Here is a 15,956-nt window from a genome sequence, read left to right on the forward strand (position 1 = left end):
GCTTTCTTAGTAGGAGTGGGAAATATTTGGGTATTAAGGCCAAGTACAAAGTAGTCAAAATATGGTGGTAGTTAGCCCTTCGCTTGAGTGTCTGAGCCTGTTTCACTTGGCAAACTAAAGTTTTGCTGTTGTATTTATAATTTATTTTTCTTTGTGACATTAATGGATATAATTTTTTTTACCTTTTGTTTAGTTTCATCTCTTCTGAATAAATGAAGAAAGTGACTATGAAAGCACAGCATCTGCCTTCTGTTTCCATCAATGAGGAGAAGTTCATAACCAGGTAAATGATTAAAACCCCACATCTAATGACAAATAATTCAAGTTAGTACACGCTTACTCATTAACAGGGGATGCTGTAGAGAGCAGAGCCTGTGGCAGCAGCAATTCCTACAGCTTGCTTTCTGTGAAGTGTCTGCAGAGCAAAGTTGCCCTTCACATGGATTTCAAAGATCAGAGCATCGCACCTTTTGGTCTGTGGATTTTGTTCATGAGGTAGAACAGCACTTTTAGAGGATACTGAAATAAAATTTCACATTAGGGAAGAAGACCCTCCTGTCTTTGAAATCTATTGGAATTGAATGCGAATTCCAGTATTTAACTTGTCTCATACAAGCTGAGCTTGTGAGTTTTGTGCTCTAGCCGCAGATGGCGGGGTTTCTTTGCAGAAAGACCTCTCAAGCTGCTGGCTCTATTCTGTGACGAGTGAAAGTGGTTCTTCAACCTACTTGTAAAAGGCTTGGAATGGCACTCCAACTGGGTTTTGTGGGATGCTTTTCCACAGTTAAATCTGGCTGTTGGGATTTCTTTGTAATGGTGCCATAAACCCTGAGCCTCCTGGCTTATAGGTTCATCACTTTTTTAGGGGATTAATTTTTCCCTTGTTCACCAGAGCACAGGAGCTGGGAGCGAGGGCTCTGTTCTCACTTCACTTCCATCCCTCGTGACGTTCCTGTGGGAACACTGAGGAAGCGAACTGTAAATGCACCAGGGATGGGGCCTAGGATAGAATTTCTTACCCTGCGATAGGTATTTGCAGCTGAACCCCGATGCTCTCATTTGTGGCCTCAGCAGTGCTGTTGATTTCTCTCTTTTTAAGGAAGGGTGTTGGAGCTTTGCCCAGCAGACAGGCAATAAGTGCATCCCTCCCCTTCTCTTCAGCAGTTGTTCCCTTTTTGCTGCTGCTACTTTGGGACTTCACTGCTTTTGTGTCAGAGGTAATTAATCTGTGTGAACTTTCATACGCTTGGCATACAAAAGCATTTGGAAATGTTCCAGATGAACCAGTGTCTTTGGGGTTTTTTCCCCCTATTTGCCAGTTCAAGTGGTGAAGTGGGGGTCCCGGTCAAGACCCTGCTGCATTGCAGTCATGGTTTAAGGTACTGTTCAAGTTTCTTTGCCTTGAGAGAAAACTAACAAGTGTTTAAAGAATCACTAGCGTATTCCATATGCACTCAAACTTGCTTCCAGTGTGATTCCCAGACTATCGTCCCTCAGCTATACCGTGAGTCTGCCGTTTCGTAACTCCTCTTCCAGTTGTATCCTGCAGATCTTGCTGACACGGTAAGCCTGCTGGCTGGGAGTTGCACAATGGCTGGATCGAAAGGCTGACCAAAGCATGTGCAGTGGTTTGGCTGGCTGAACTGCTGTGTCTTTAAGCATAACTGCCATAAACACCCATGGATAAATGCGCAGGGCTCGGGAGAAGAGTACGCAGGTGAATTGTCCTGGGTTAGTGTCTGGAGCGAACACAGTCTGGGCTCTGTTGTGGTTTACCACTGGGCCACTTGACCTTGCTGCTCCCTTGTGTCCTGTCTCCATGACTGAAGAAAGGGGTGAATCTCCAGTGAATGGCACGTTTTGGGCTTTGTCACTAAGCTGCTCTACCTTTTCCTTGGCTTTGGCTTCCATTAATGGCTGCGTTTGGCTGTTGCCAGGAAGCTGTGTTCTGAGGAACAGGTTTGCAGCACACCAGAGCCACCGATTTTCTGTCAGCGTAACTGCCAGGAGATGGCCATCTGCCTCTTGGCTAGGGCTGGCCCTGGGCCTCGGTGGTGGAGGTGTGTTGGGCCCAGACTCGCTCTGGAGCTAGTACACTGGTGCGCGTGGTACGCCTTTCTGGGGCTGAACAAAACAAAGATTTTTCTCTTCTAATGTCTCTCCACTGCACAAGGGCAAACAAGTCAGTGTGAGCTGCTGGTAAATCTCTCCCTCAGGGGTTTTTGTGGTTCCTCACCGCTGGCTGCACTGCGGCAAGCCTGAACCCTGAAAGATGTATTTGTGCAAACTTCTGTGCGACTTAATGGGAAGTTTCTCTAGACATGGGAAGAAACTGAGTAAAAATCTTCACAACATGCTCTGAGGAACAGAATCTCCCTCAGAGGTAACACATCGCTTGATGCTTTTAGCCTATTATTTGCCTTTGCAACCAAAAGGCACTAAGAGTAACAGCTGGAATTAAATGTAGAGAATGCAGTTTTGGAGCCCAGCACTCTGTTGATAAAGCCACTTCAAAATACATTTTTGGGAGCTGCAGTAAGTTAATGAAGTAAATAATTAACATCCAGAGTATTGGAAGGGAATGCAGTTCACCTCGTTGAGGTTAGTGGTGCAGCCCTTCTCCTAACGTTGTGTGCTGAATAACAGCCCGGCTTACCTCTCCCTTCTCCCCAGGGGAAAGGCTCCCCAAGCAACAGGGCACGGCCGGGTCTGGTTTATGGAGTGGAGCAAGGGACGGGCAGTGTGCCGAGGAGAGCTTTTCACTTCTGTGTGCCCCCGGCCCCGAACCCGTGCGTACACACAGTGACTGGCTGCCCTGCTCCCTGCAGTTCCCCCTCCAGCGGGTCAGCTGCCGAGCCTGGGGAAGGCTGTTTCTGCTGAGGTGGTGCTCTCGGCAGCAGCATGCATCAGTCCCACCTCGCGCTCTGCAGTGCCCGACCTCTGCCCGCCTCGCCCCAAGGCAGGCGCAGGTGCTGCAGGGCTGCATCCCGCCTGGAGACACACCATGGGGTGGTTCTGCTTCGTGCTGATGAGATCCGGTGGTGTCAGGTGCTTTGGGCATGTGGACACGGTCAGAGGAGCCTGGGAAACACAGCCCTGGGGGTAGCTCCTGCTGTGAGCCCTCAGAGAGACTGTGGGCAGCGGAGGCTGAAGGTGGAAGAAGAGCGCGTGTGCCATACGCTGCAGAAGGAGGTGCCGGCTGCTGGAGTAAGACTGACAGAAATTGTGAGATCCCTGAGCAACGCTGCCTTCTGTGTTTTAAGTTTACACAGTCAACTGTGCAGCCATTTAAACAGACATCTTGGGTAAACTGAGGCATGGTCTGATCAGAGAGAGATGCTGTGAAATAATGTTCATTTTGCCTCTGAAAATATCCTTCTGAACTTCTTTGCACTGACTGACAAACGGATCCTGTTCCTAGGGGAGAGACCGCTCTTAGGTTTGTCACCTCTGTTGAGGGTGCCACTGTCACCGTTGATAATGTCCTGGTCTTCTGGGACATGGGTGTGTTGTGACTGTTAAAGCAAGATGAGTGTTACGAACTCTGCTGAAACTATTCAAGCCAGTGTTTCCTGTTCCCCGAGGCTGGGTTGTGAAGTCCCTCTCTAGCTGTGTCCCTCGCAGGAGGAGGGGTGCAGTATTTTCTGTGTACTCTTGGTCTGTGTATTCTGCACCTCCACTGCCACTGTGATGCTCTTGGTGAACTCTGACTGTTGAAATATTTAAAAGGTAACTTCTGCTGACCGTTATTCCTGTGCGTGACTGGTTTTTCAGTGACAGTGCTGGCAGTCAGCTTCTGGTTTTGGAGTGTTCTGTTGTGCGGTTTGATTATTTTGACAAAAACATGGGAGTAATGGACACTATTTGGAAACAAACTCTGTGTCTTCACTCACCACTGCAGGACAGCCTGTCAAACCATTCTGATGGTTACTCATCTCCTTTGGTGCTTCAAGGCTGTCTGAGGAAGAGCACATACCTTTCCATGCCGTTGTTTCCCATGCTTAATTGTCTCTGCTGCTGGAAATTGCTTTTGTGAATTACAATCTAAGTAGTCTGTTTAATCGGTGTGGGTAAGAGCATTTCATTCCTGATGGTGCTGAAATACACTCTTTGTGCAGTCCTCCTTAACCTGAGCTGCAACTCACTTTTTGTCATCACGCTCCACACCGGTTGTCACTGCCGTGGCTCTTCTCCAGAAGCAGCACTGAGCAGAGAGCTCCAACCAGAGCCGGCCCTGAGCTGTACCTCGGGCAGGTTTGCTCTGGCAAGGGATTCCACCTGTGTGAGGTGGCTGCTGGTGGTGCAGCAGTGCGGCACTGCTGATCAGAATTGGCACTGGCTCGGCAGTAGCGGGAAGGTGATTCTCCACAGCGCCGGTGCCGCAGTGGTCACCCACAGCCTGTGTTTCATATTGAGTTTTAAACATCGTTAGCACCGGTGTGCCTCGCATTGCCTTCCTGCCTCTGCACAGTGTTTTCACGGCAGAACAGTTTGCCGCTTTTTTTAATTGCATCGCGAATTTCTGTTTGAAATCCAGGATGATGAGCGGGTTTATAATCCTTGCCCGTTGGCAGAGGTTCTCTTCATCTCCATCCTTTCTCCTCTGAGCAAAGACCTAGTACAAATCTGTTAGGTTTCAGGCAGAAGGAAACTGAAGTGTTTTGTCTAGGCTTACCGGAGATATTTTGAAAGAAGAAGAATACTTGAAAAAACATAAAAACTCAATGGAAACCTTCATGGGGGAAAACAGATTGTAACCTCACTGGCAACATTTGTGCATGGGAGCGGTTTGCTTCCCCCTCGCAGCTGTAACATAAGTGCAAAGTACAAGGTACTCTGGGGCAGTGTTATTAGCATCACATCAGACAGGGACCAATTAATATCCTCTGTGGATCAGGTCTTTGAAGAACCAACTTAGAAAGACTGTGGTATCCTGACAAAATTTTACTCCTGGGAGACAATGTGTTATCATTAACAAACCTGTACAGAGATTCAGTGGGTAACACTGATCCTGCCACTTAGCACCTGGGTTTTACAGGGATGGAGATGTTCAAAAATCATTATTTTCTTTGTGGTCTTTTGTTCCAGAGAGCAGCTCAGTTCTCTTCTGAAGACTTACAACTCTTACTATTCTGATCAGGAAAATCTGCAACTGTCTCATGATCAGGTAAGGGTCTGTCTGAAAACAAAGAGCACAGTGGAACAGGGTTTGATTTGTGACTGCATGGGACGATAGACGTGTCTGTTGGAAAACCTCTTGGTCAGAGTCAGCCCAATGCTGACAGGAGGTCAGGTCAGCTGTGGCTTCAGCCATTTTAGAAATGCCTCATGGATGGAGACTGCACAGCCTCTCTGGGTGACCTGTTCCAGGCCTGTGTCGTCTTCAGTGATTTCAACATATTCCAGTTAATTGGGGCAGAAATCGATTATTATTACTCTATTATTATTTGATTATTGTGCAGCACTCCTCCTTTTTTCTTTTTTCCAGCGAGAAGGAAGCAAACCATTTATTGAAGGAATCTTGTCAATATTTTGGGGAGTCCGACATCCTATCCGATTAAAAATTCAAGATGAGAAGCAGATACCCTCCTTTGTAACCCTCAAGTCAACTGAGAACATGGGTTTGTTCCCTGGTAAAAGGTAACGTATGAACTCCAGTAAGAAGGAGGCAGGCTGGTATTTCAGGACGGCTCATGCAGGTTGCTTCACTGGATGTGGCTGGTTGCGTGTCCCACGTGCCCCAAGGCTGTGGTGGTTGCTTGCACAGCAGGGCTCTGCCCAGTGTAGCTGCTCTGATCTCTCAACAGCTTCTGCTGGAGAGATGCATCTTTGCATCTTTTTTGGATGCAATTTTGTCTGGCTTTCAGCTTAAGAAGGTTGAGAAGGTGGAGAAGGCTGCTCTTGTCTGTACTGACTGCTCCCATGCAAGTATTGGGAAATCTATGTATAGGGAAACTTACCAAAACCCCCCATGTGGATATGTACACCTAGTGGCATATGTACCCCTGAGAGAGCTCGTGTCGCTGCACGTTCCACAGCAGGAAGCAGACAGGTGGCAGGTTGGTGCTAAGTGATTGTCTGTCCCAGGTTACCTCCCAAGGCACTTCAGGTGTGACCCCATTGCTTCTCAGGGCAAAGATAAAGCCAGAGAGCGAATACTGGCTTTGTGCAACCTCTGGTGTTAAAACACCTCCGAAACACCCACAGGTCAGCTGCTCCTTCGGGCTCTGCCTATGACATGCCCTACGTGAGTGCACTGTGCTGCTCTGAGCCCTGCTGGGTTTGCCATGGCTTAAACGATTGGGGTGGGTGCTCAGAGTAGCTCCTCTGTGTGCTTTGAACACTATTTCCTGAGCCTTGGCTGGTGAGTTTGGAATGGCATCCCACCAGCTGAAGCTGAGTAATGTGTGATAAGGAGGGGTCAATATTCACCCTGAATGATTCCTGGATCAATTCTGTAGTTAAGAACTCATTTTCTTAATTATCCATTGTCTTTGATTGCACGTGGTACATGTTTGAGTTGTGGATTTCGTTCTAGCATCCAGTGTAGCTGTGTAGCTCCAGTGAAGTCCCTGTCTCTTGGTGAAATTAAGGGATGTCACCTGGCCAGGAGGAACCAGCAGAGAACTCGAGCCTGAGACAAATCAGGATCTCTGTGTACCTGGACCGGGTCTGCTGGTGCGGGACCAATACTGTCCAGTCTGGCAGTTCAAGTTTAGCTTTGCCTTTTATTTTTTTTTTTTAAACATATGATCGGTGTAGATTTGAATCTTAAAAGTAAAAATTCATGATCACAGAAATGGGAAGCTGCCCTGACATGCTTTACGGTATGCAGAGCAGCTTGGCTGTTTGATCTTTAATAACTTTTTAAACATGTGGAACAAAACTCAGATAGTTGTTTGGCATGTTCATTGGAGTTGGTTGAATGTTGTTTTGTATATATATGTAGGAAATGAATTTTTAATATTTTCCTACAAATTGGTTTATTCTCAGTCAGAGCAGTAACAGGCCAAAGACTTACCGCTAGAGAGTTTACGCAGTGAACTATGAAATATTAGCATAAAGAAATTTGGGGGTTCAAACAGGCTGGACTGAGTTTGCTGCTCTCGTATAGAACTGGTTTGGACACCGTGAGGGGCTGGGATGGTAATTTAATCCTTGAGACAGACGCAATGTGTCCTGTGACTATTTAAACTGTAATACGTGGGGTTTTTCTGTGTGTCTGCCTGGTATCCTGCCTGGGACTGATGCCAGGTGTTGCTATAAAATAGATAAAGAGTTACCACAAGTAATTTCAGGGACATCATGGTCAGTGTTCAACAGGTTCCAGATAGGACTGTGTTACATCCGGGATCCCTAGTCACATCACACTTGACTAACTAGTTTCATTATGACATGAGATAAAATTACTGGCTCCATGTACCACACTGGAGTCTGTAGGCATGTTCTATGAAGTTTTGAACAGGGATGGGAATGTCCTACATGAAGTCTGGCTACAGAATAAATTAAATTAACTAAGTTAATGAGGAGTAATCAACGTAACTATGTTTGGTGTTTCAGGGGAATGACTCGCTGGGGAGAATTTGATGATCTGCATCACATTAGCAGGGAGACATTGAAATCTACCGAAGAAAAGCCGAACCCTGAGAAAAGTTAGTGTCGGTGCTTCTACATTCAGTAAAAATTCTTTATTCTGTGACTGTGCACATATTAACTTGACATGTTTGGCCTTCCCTGGCAATAAAGGGAAATCTTCCTCTGTTAAATGTCTCTTAGGTGCTAGTGAAACCCTTAGGTATGCCTGCTCAGTGAAAACATGGCCGAGCAGATAACTCTTCCAACAGCCAGTGCTAATGGGCTGTGCCTTCACCAAATCAGCCATCCCCAAGAAGAGAACAAAAGAGCAAACTGTGGCTGTTGCAGACAGCCTGCTGCTTTTTGGCGTACGTTCCTCTCCCACTCAGCCCAGCCACCTAAAAAATAATGAAAAAAAAATCCCTCCACCAAGAACCTTCTTGCTGTGGTGGTGCTGGCAAGGAGAGCAGAGCAGCTGTGCAATATGCTGATGCGGTTTCATTTTGTCCAGGTTACGTGTGTTACGAAAGCTGCACTCTGAAGTCCAAGAGCGAGCAGGAACATGATTGCGCTACCCTGCCCCGGGCTGTCGGCAATGCTGCCGCTGCGCAGAAGAGGACCAAGCTCCCCATGATCGCGAGGACAGAAGTAGAAACTCACAGGTTCTCGATTAATGGCCATTTCTACAACTACGAGGTATGAATGTTGGTGCTTGTCTTTCACCACCTGAGGCTGGGCAGTGGGACATACAGAAGTGTCCAGCCAGCTTCTGGACCCCTGAGTACAGGAATCCTCACGTTCATGCTCTTTTGCTGCTGTTTTGTGTTCCTAGACATCAGTTTTCACTCCAGCTTTTGGATCAGAAACCAAAATAAGAATAAACAGCCAGATGAGAACAAGACAAGTAATAGAACAGTTGCTTCGAAAGTTCAAGGTAACTCTGCGTGGTTACAGAAGTGCAGCCGTGTTGTATAAATGCCAGAGTGTGTCACACCAGCACTGTGTTGAGGGAAGGAAATAACTGGGAGGGGATAGTGCATGGAACAGAGCATGGAAAAAACCACATGGGATGGTTGTAAGGAACAGGTTGGGTTTATTCTACAACTGTTTCATGGTTGTTTGAGTCTAAAAAGGCATATCAGGTGTGTAATTCACAGTGAACGAGGAACTACAGAATCCCTTCCATATAAACTGACACACAGGAGGAGAGTGCGCTGCTGCACCTTCACCGTTCCCCCTCGGAGGAAGGATGTTTGGATGCATGTGGCCGTGCTTCCCTCTAGTGACAGCCCTCATAACTGTGTTTTGCTTGAGACACGAGGGAATTCTCTTTAACCCGAGTGACTGGGATATGCATTCTGTTAGATCCAGGCACACAGAAAGCTCCAGAAAATCAGAATTAAAAATAGTGCTCAAGAACAGTGCCATACTGTCTGAAATTACTTTTTTTTCCCCCGGAGTTTGTTTCATATTGCCTTTCATTAACATGATTATACCTGGTCAGAAGTATATTTACCCTTAGTGCTGTGTGTTTTTCCAGTGCTTTATTCTAGGTAGCTGCTCAGTGTAGGATTTTTAGTAATTCTCCATTTAGCTTGTCTAGAGACTCTGCCCCTGCAGAATGACTTCATGTGGTAGGTAAGACTTGGTAGTGAAGCACTAAAAGGAGAACTCTTCTTCTATGAATAATAACATAATGGATGGAATTCCTGAGCAGGTTGTAAAGTTGTGGAGAATAAGTTGACAAATAACTGTTCAAAAGGACTGCTGTTTCCTGAATGTGGCTGTGCAGGCAAACGGATAGGAAGGGATCACAAGGTTTCACCCTACCGCTAGTACTCTTGTTAAATCTGATGGTCACCTGGGAAGAAAGTTGTCTGAAGTAGGTAAGGACGTTCCAGGGAAACACGACTGGAAAGCTGTGGTGTTGTCTAAGGCAGCGTGTTACTGATCTACCAATACAGTAATGTGAGCAATGGGGAGGAGGGGGACAGAGCATGCAGAGCTTTGTGTCTCGCCCAAATCCAGTGTCTGTTAACTTTTCCCCAGACAGTATCCCAGTCTCAGGCTTTGATTTAAATATCTGAGTGGAAAAGCACAGAGAATATCTGATGACAGTGAAAAGCTAGGGGAGTGTATCCGTCAGCCTGAACAGACTTCTTTGTTTTGTGTTTAACAGATAGAGAACAGTCCACATGAATTTGCACTTTATATTATCCATGCGTCCGGAGGTAAGCCAGACATCGCTGCTTGATTGCTCCGTCTCCAGTCATCCTCCGTGTGTGTGTGACTGCTTAACTTGGAGTGACGGCGTTCATCACGGGTGTCTGTCCTTGTTCAGTGCCCGCACAGGGTGGCATTTGGGCTTTTCTGGAGACCCCTTAGAGATGTGGTGGTGAGGAAAACCTGAGTAACTGTGTTCTGGGTGCTTCCAGAGTGCTGCGAGTGTGGCTGGCTCAGCTCAGCAGGCCTGAGTTTCTCCTGTATTTGAAGCTGTTTGAGATGCTCTAACTGCTGTTCTGCACAGCCACGCTGTGGCCATGGGCTCCAGCTGGTACCATTACGGGATACCTTAATTGACAGTTTGGATTGTAGTCTTGGTTCACAGACACCTAGTTAAAAGTACTCAGTTTTTAGTGGAAAATGTTTACGTACACAACATAGCCTATTCTATCGCTTCAGGAAAAAGGCAACTTTATTAAAAGCAATACTGGAAAGAATGGGAGAGAGAACTCTGATAGGCACGTACCTTACATGTCAAAATATGCAGTTGGAGTGATGTTTGAAGATGATGAAGCAGATGTTCTAGGGAGCTAGGGTCCAGCTGGCGGCCTGGGATCAGCCTGTTACTGATCTCTGTCACAATGCACGGCATAAGTTAGGTGCCACATCCTCCTGCAAATGTGTGTTAGAGACTTGTTACTGACCCAATAATGGCACGTCAGTCAAACAGAGGATCTTTGTCCATAAAAAAGACTGCTGGTTGCACGAGGCACTGTTAGAGGTTCTGTGCATCACGACATTTCTTCTAAAACCCAGAAAAGAAGCAGCTGAGGAGCGGAGATGTTCCCTTACTGCACAGGCTCTTGCAGGGGCCCTCGGAGAAGATAGCCAAGTTTTTCCTCATGGACAGGGACGTGGAAGAGATCAGCAGTGATGTACGTGTATCATCAATTCTAATATTTCACTGTATTTTTCCCAATTAGAATACTTGCTAATGTGCATTTCCTGCCTCCTCGGTAGGTTGCTCAGTATATTCAGTTTCATCTTCCCTTTTTGGAATCAATTCTGCACAGAATAAATGAAGAAGAAGAACAGGAGATTCAACAGACAATTGCAAGGTAAATACAAGTAAAAGTTGTGGTGGCACTTTCAGTCTGGGAGAATATTTACGGTTCTGGGTTGGCTCAGGAGGTGAATGCATCTATGTAGCAGAGTGCGGTTAGAACGCAGTGCTGGGACTTGGTGAGTGAAACTGGGTGGGATTTGTAATCATTTATTTGAATCAAAGTGTCAGGGAAATGTAAAGAAAAAAAATAAATAGCCATTGCCATTTTCTATCAGAAAAGCTTTCATTACAGTATTTTTCAGCCATACAACTAGCACATTACAATTTGGGTTGAATTTTTGCAGTGTTCTGTGTTACTGTAAATGCATTCCCTCTCTCTCTTTGTCTCAGGTACCTTAAAGAGAAGAGTATGATATGCCAGCACCTCCACAGTCGAACTGTTAAAAAGACAGAGACCACGGTTTGATGTGACTGGCCCATTGCGAACACCCCGCGCTCCGCCTTTGCCGAAGGGAAGGCAGCACTGTGCTGGGATGTGCCGTGGCTGAGGAGCACTGAAAGCACAGGGCTGTTCAGAGCGCTGAAGCTTCTCTTGATAATTACGTCACCAAAACCGAACCTGCTCCGCTGCTGCTCTGGAACACAAGTTGGGAACCACTAAGAAAATGCACTAAATCCCCCCAAAAGACAGATGCTGAATCTAGCTTGAAACTTCAGAGAGGGAAAAAATGCTGTGAAAAGCACAAGGCTTTAAAACCTACTGATGTCCAAACCGAAGTCTAGTATATAAGAAAAATATTGCAATAAGCAATAGGTTAATCATACAGAAAATATGAAAATTATGTACATGGTTTTCCTTGTATTAGAGAAGTGTTGAACTATATTAGGAGGAAGCTTTCCAGTAGAGGTAAGAGGCAAAAGGTATCTGAGATTGCAGTTAGGCTTTCCACTTCCCTTAAAATACAGCTGTGCGAGAGAGACCCAAAATCCCACTGCCTGCAGATCGGTAGGTGCCTAACTTGCTTCAGCTTGGAGCTACACTTTGAAAAATATAAACGGAAACCCTCCCACTTCCTAGATACTCAGCCCCTAAATGTAAGAGGGATTTTATCTCTGCAGTGTTTCTTGAGCTGCAAAGTAAGAACTCTCACTAAATACTGTTGCATCTGCTCGATGGGGCCCTGGAAGGCACCTTGGCGGTTTTTTTGTTGTTATTGAAACAGATGGTTCCATGTTGCTTCCCGTGTTTAATATTTGAAGGTGGAAATGAGAAGTGTTGAGTGAGAGGCTGAACATCACAGCCGTGACGGGGTCAGGGTGGCCTCCTTCCCACAGATGAAGTGTTTGGACAGCACAGTGTGCAGGAGCCAGCTATCGAGTCCTGTCTGGTCGAGTCATGCTGAATAGTAAAGCTCAAATTGTAGAGATGTAAATAAAATCCGATTTGTGCACAATGAATTGCCCTCCTCTATTAGTCTGTCCCTTCTACACAGTATCTGTGGTTTGCCTGAGCTACCTTGGGCTTATGCAGATACCAAGGGAAATGCTGAGAGGGACGGAATCAATGTGCAGAAAATGTTGCCTAGAAATCATATGGAATAAATCAAATGTGAAAAACTTTATGCTGCTTGAGATGACGTTACTTGGATGGCAATTTAAAAAAGAAAAGTCAGTGTGCTAACGGAAGCTATTGTGCTTGGGGCAAGGGGCCCGATTTAATGTGCCATCTATTGTCAGCCTGTCCAGGAAAATAATTCAGGGCAGGGGAGCACAGAGGGGAGAGAGAAAAATAATTCAGCAGTCAAGATGCATGCTGTTAAGTAACGGTTGCCTTAGAGGTGCAGGTGTAAGTCCCTTGAAGCAACTGAAGTGTGCACACAAGCATCACTGAATTTCCTTGGGGACCCATTCAAATACCTGCTTTGGGAGGCAGGAAACTTGCCCCGAGACGTCTCTGGTTATACCTGCAAGGTAAGGGCAAATTTCCATGAAGTCTGAAGCAGCCCACAGTCAGATTCCTCCCCAAGCCCCGGCAGAGCCGGTGGTTACGGCAGTGGCGTGTGTGTTTGTCACCCCCCTGCAGCAGGTACGTTTCAAGCACCGGCTGTGGCTCTGTTGAAGCGATGTGGAAAGGGGGCTCCAGTCGGAAGAGGAACAGAGCGTTTGTCTGGAGTTCTGGCTTTGCTCTGCTTCAGCCACGACAAGGAACAAATCAGAACCGCTTTGCAAAGCACCATTTCAAGCAGTTCTCCAAATCCCAGTGTATGTACACAATTCCTAAACTGTGCCGTTTTTGCCATCATCTGATGTTAAATACTTGAATCCTTTTTATTTCACTTGTCCTGCTGAAAAGATGCTGAAAAAACATCTGCGGAACATAGCACTGATTATCTATTGTCTGCTGGGCTTTAAGCGCTAGTGGAACAAAGCTGCGACTTTGCTGCAATGTTAGTTCTTTGGTCATTTATATGAATAGTTTCTGGCAAATACAGACAAGAAGAGGAGAAGAATTTATTCCAGAGCATTATTGGATATTCCAGGTAACACAGCAATGAAAAACAGAGGTGACAGAGAAAATGCGGGTTGCTTTTGAATTTGAAGCCTAAGACATTAACCATAAAGACAGCAATTAGAGTATAAATCTTACCTGATTTTGTACTACCAAGCTACCCCATGAAAAAAAAATCCTAAATCATCACTGGATTTTTTTTTTTTTTAAAGAAAGAAAAAAAAAAAAGCTGAAAACCCAAACCATCCCCCAAATTCCAGAATACTGATCCTTACGAGAGGTGAGGAAAATGAACCCATGGTGTGCGTGTTGCATGGCTCGTTCTTCTGGTTTATCTGTTATTTTTCTGCTTATACCCCTAGTGTGCAAGCACGGCGTTAGACTTCAGTTAGCAACTTGCCATTGGTGACTCTTAGCTTATGATTTGTTGTAACTGTGTTGTTATCCATGCAACTCCTCAACGAGTGGTTTTCCTGTAGTGAAACTGTGCAGCTGCGTAATCGTACCTATGTCAAACTGGTCCTCATAGAACGAGACAGGTTTGATACTTGGGTATCTCTTCCATCGAGGCAAAGATTTCCAGAAATTTTTTTTCTTTTAATACTGTTTTTGTTATTTGATTTATAACATACCTTCTGATATATTTTTATGTGAAAGTAAAAACCCAACTGCTGTTTGTATGTCAGGCCCCCTTGAGTGTAAATGTAGCAGCCTTCCAGTGCTTTCTCCAAACACTCATCTGCTGAGCAAGGATTTTGGCATTTCATCCCTGTCCTTTCCGTGACATTTTGCTCATCTTAATTCTTCCTTGCCCTCTTCAGCTTGCCCGAGAGAATCTTTTTCTCTCGAAGGCAACTTTACAACTCCCCTAGAGCAGCCTGTGTTAGTGAGTGAATGTGTTCTATGTCAATGACAGTGCTATAAAAATGCAAAAATAATTACTTGGTGATTGAAAAATAATTTAGAAGTCATTACAGGGAGAATTTTTAAAATTTTATCTCATTTGCATTTATGCTTTATAGGCCTAAGATTGAAAATGCTTTCCTTTGCCTGTTACTGTTTGGTGTCAGTAAAATAGTATTCCATAACTTAAGATGTTGGCCACATCTAAACCCTCAATTTCTATTTATTTAACTTATTCTTTCGGTAGGTTTCTCCCAAGCGATGTACTCTCTCTCTCTGGACTTAAACTGGGTTTGCGTTGCTTGTTTTAGTTTCAATTTTACATATCCTTGATCATTTTGAATCAAAGCAATAGGAGCCAGATATGAAGGTTGTGTATGGGTTTCTTCCCCACCTGAATAAAACCAATACACATGTTTGATATTTGGGTAAGCTGAGCTCTGTGGGCAGACCAGTCCTACAGTTCCACATCCCAGCAGATTCTTTGCGGGAATTTGATGGTTTATTCTGAGGCACCTCTTTTATCTTATTCACAGCGGCAGAACTATAGCTGTCGTAAAATGTCGTGACTTCATTAGTTCTGTGAGTGAAGAGCCACGACATAGATTTCTCCACTAAGACAAATCATACGTTCCCATTTCTACTTCATGAATGTTTAGAAAAGATATGCTCACTGTTAAGTGTGTGTGACTTCGTATCATTCAGCAAACGTTTTCCAAGGCGCTGTGCAAGTTTTTATTCTGTCAACATTTTTTCACTTCTTTTGATAAGTTCTGGACCCTGAAAAAAAGCAAAACATAATGAGTGAGAGAAATCAGGACGACGCTGTACTTGTGAACAACTTACCAGGGTATGGCAGCAGTAAGTCATGTTTTATAGTCTTTGCAAGCTGTGTACAGACACTGTACACTCAAAGTGCATATGCATAAATCACTCTGTTTAAGGTACATTTTGCTTTTACTTTTCAGCTCAGATGGCCTTAGAAGATTTGGTGTTTGTCAGAAAAGTGCTGAAGTACAATTCTGTTAGGAAGAGTTAGTAGAACGGTTCTGTGCAGTTGCGCTGTTTGGGGGGGGATTCAGAGGTGGAAATTTCCTCTTAATAAAGGAGAGAAATTTCTGTGTTTTGTCATATAGAGCAAAGCAGGCAAAGACTGGGGAAAAGACAGCAAGGTTCAAAGGTCGTGAATGGTTTGTTAAAGTTCAGTAAGGAATATATCAGAGATGAGAGAAGTAGGCGAAAGCAGATTCACCGGAGGGTAAAGAGGAGCCAAAGTAGCTCTGCAGTATGAAGTTCAGTGAGACAAAATAAGATAGGAAAGAAAAGAAGCAAACAGAGGTGGGGGAAATCGATAGGGAAAATTATTTGACCTACAATTTGGAACTTCCTTTTTCTCCTTAGTGCAGAGGAACTTTTAAAGAGAAACTGGGTTAAGAACTGTTAGCCAGGGAAAGACCTTTGCTCATATCCTTCAACAGGGCAAGGCCCGGTGACTACCTGGAAGCAACAGATGTAACTGAGCTCTGTATCTGTAAGTTGCTGCATTAAACACAAGACTAATTAGATAAGTTCGCTAGTGATTGTTCCACTGGTACACACATCTACCTGCGCAGGAAATAATGTTTGTCTTTGGAAACACAGCTGCAGGAATTCTGGCTGGCTGTGCTTTGCTGCTGTGCC

At 45.1% G+C, this 15,956-nt stretch overlaps 1 protein-coding gene across 1 annotated transcript; it reads left to right on the forward strand.

The window, feature by feature from the left end:
* Positions 1 to 203: 203 nt before the first annotated feature.
* RASSF6 (Ras association (RalGDS/AF-6) domain family member 6) lies at positions 204 to 11,330 on the forward strand. The gene is made up of 10 exons (XM_010078346.1): positions 204 to 283; positions 5,089 to 5,167; positions 5,489 to 5,640; positions 7,561 to 7,652; positions 8,087 to 8,271; positions 8,408 to 8,509; positions 9,755 to 9,806; positions 10,615 to 10,733; positions 10,819 to 10,916; positions 11,255 to 11,330. The coding sequence occupies exons 1-10, from the start codon at positions 213 to 215 to the stop codon at positions 11,328 to 11,330; spliced, it is 1,026 nt and encodes a 341-aa protein (XP_010076648.1). The 5' UTR covers positions 204 to 212.
* The last annotated feature ends 4,626 nt before the right edge of the window (positions 11,331 to 15,956 follow it).

The sequence above is a fragment of the Pterocles gutturalis genome, unplaced genomic scaffold (genome assembly GCF_000699245.1).
Source record: "Pterocles gutturalis isolate BGI_N339 unplaced genomic scaffold, ASM69924v1 scaffold4876, whole genome shotgun sequence".
Classification (NCBI taxonomy): Eukaryota; Metazoa; Chordata; class Aves; order Pterocliformes; family Pteroclidae; genus Pterocles; species Pterocles gutturalis.

What these genes read in the sequence shown, in the direction of transcription:
- RASSF6 (XM_010078346.1), top strand. Translation starts at nt 213, where the DNA reads ATGAAGAAAGTGACTATGAAAGCACAGCATCTGCCTTCTGTTTCCATC. An exon ending in GAGGAGAAGTTCATAACCAG is followed by an intron (nt 284 to 5,088) that starts GTAAATGATTAA and finishes CTTTTGTTCCAG; the next exon opens with AGAGCAGCTCAGTTCTCTTC. An exon ending in GGTTTGTTCCCTGGTAAAAG is followed by an intron (nt 5,641 to 7,560) that starts GTAACGTATGAA and finishes TTGGTGTTTCAG; the next exon opens with GGGAATGACTCGCTGGGGAG.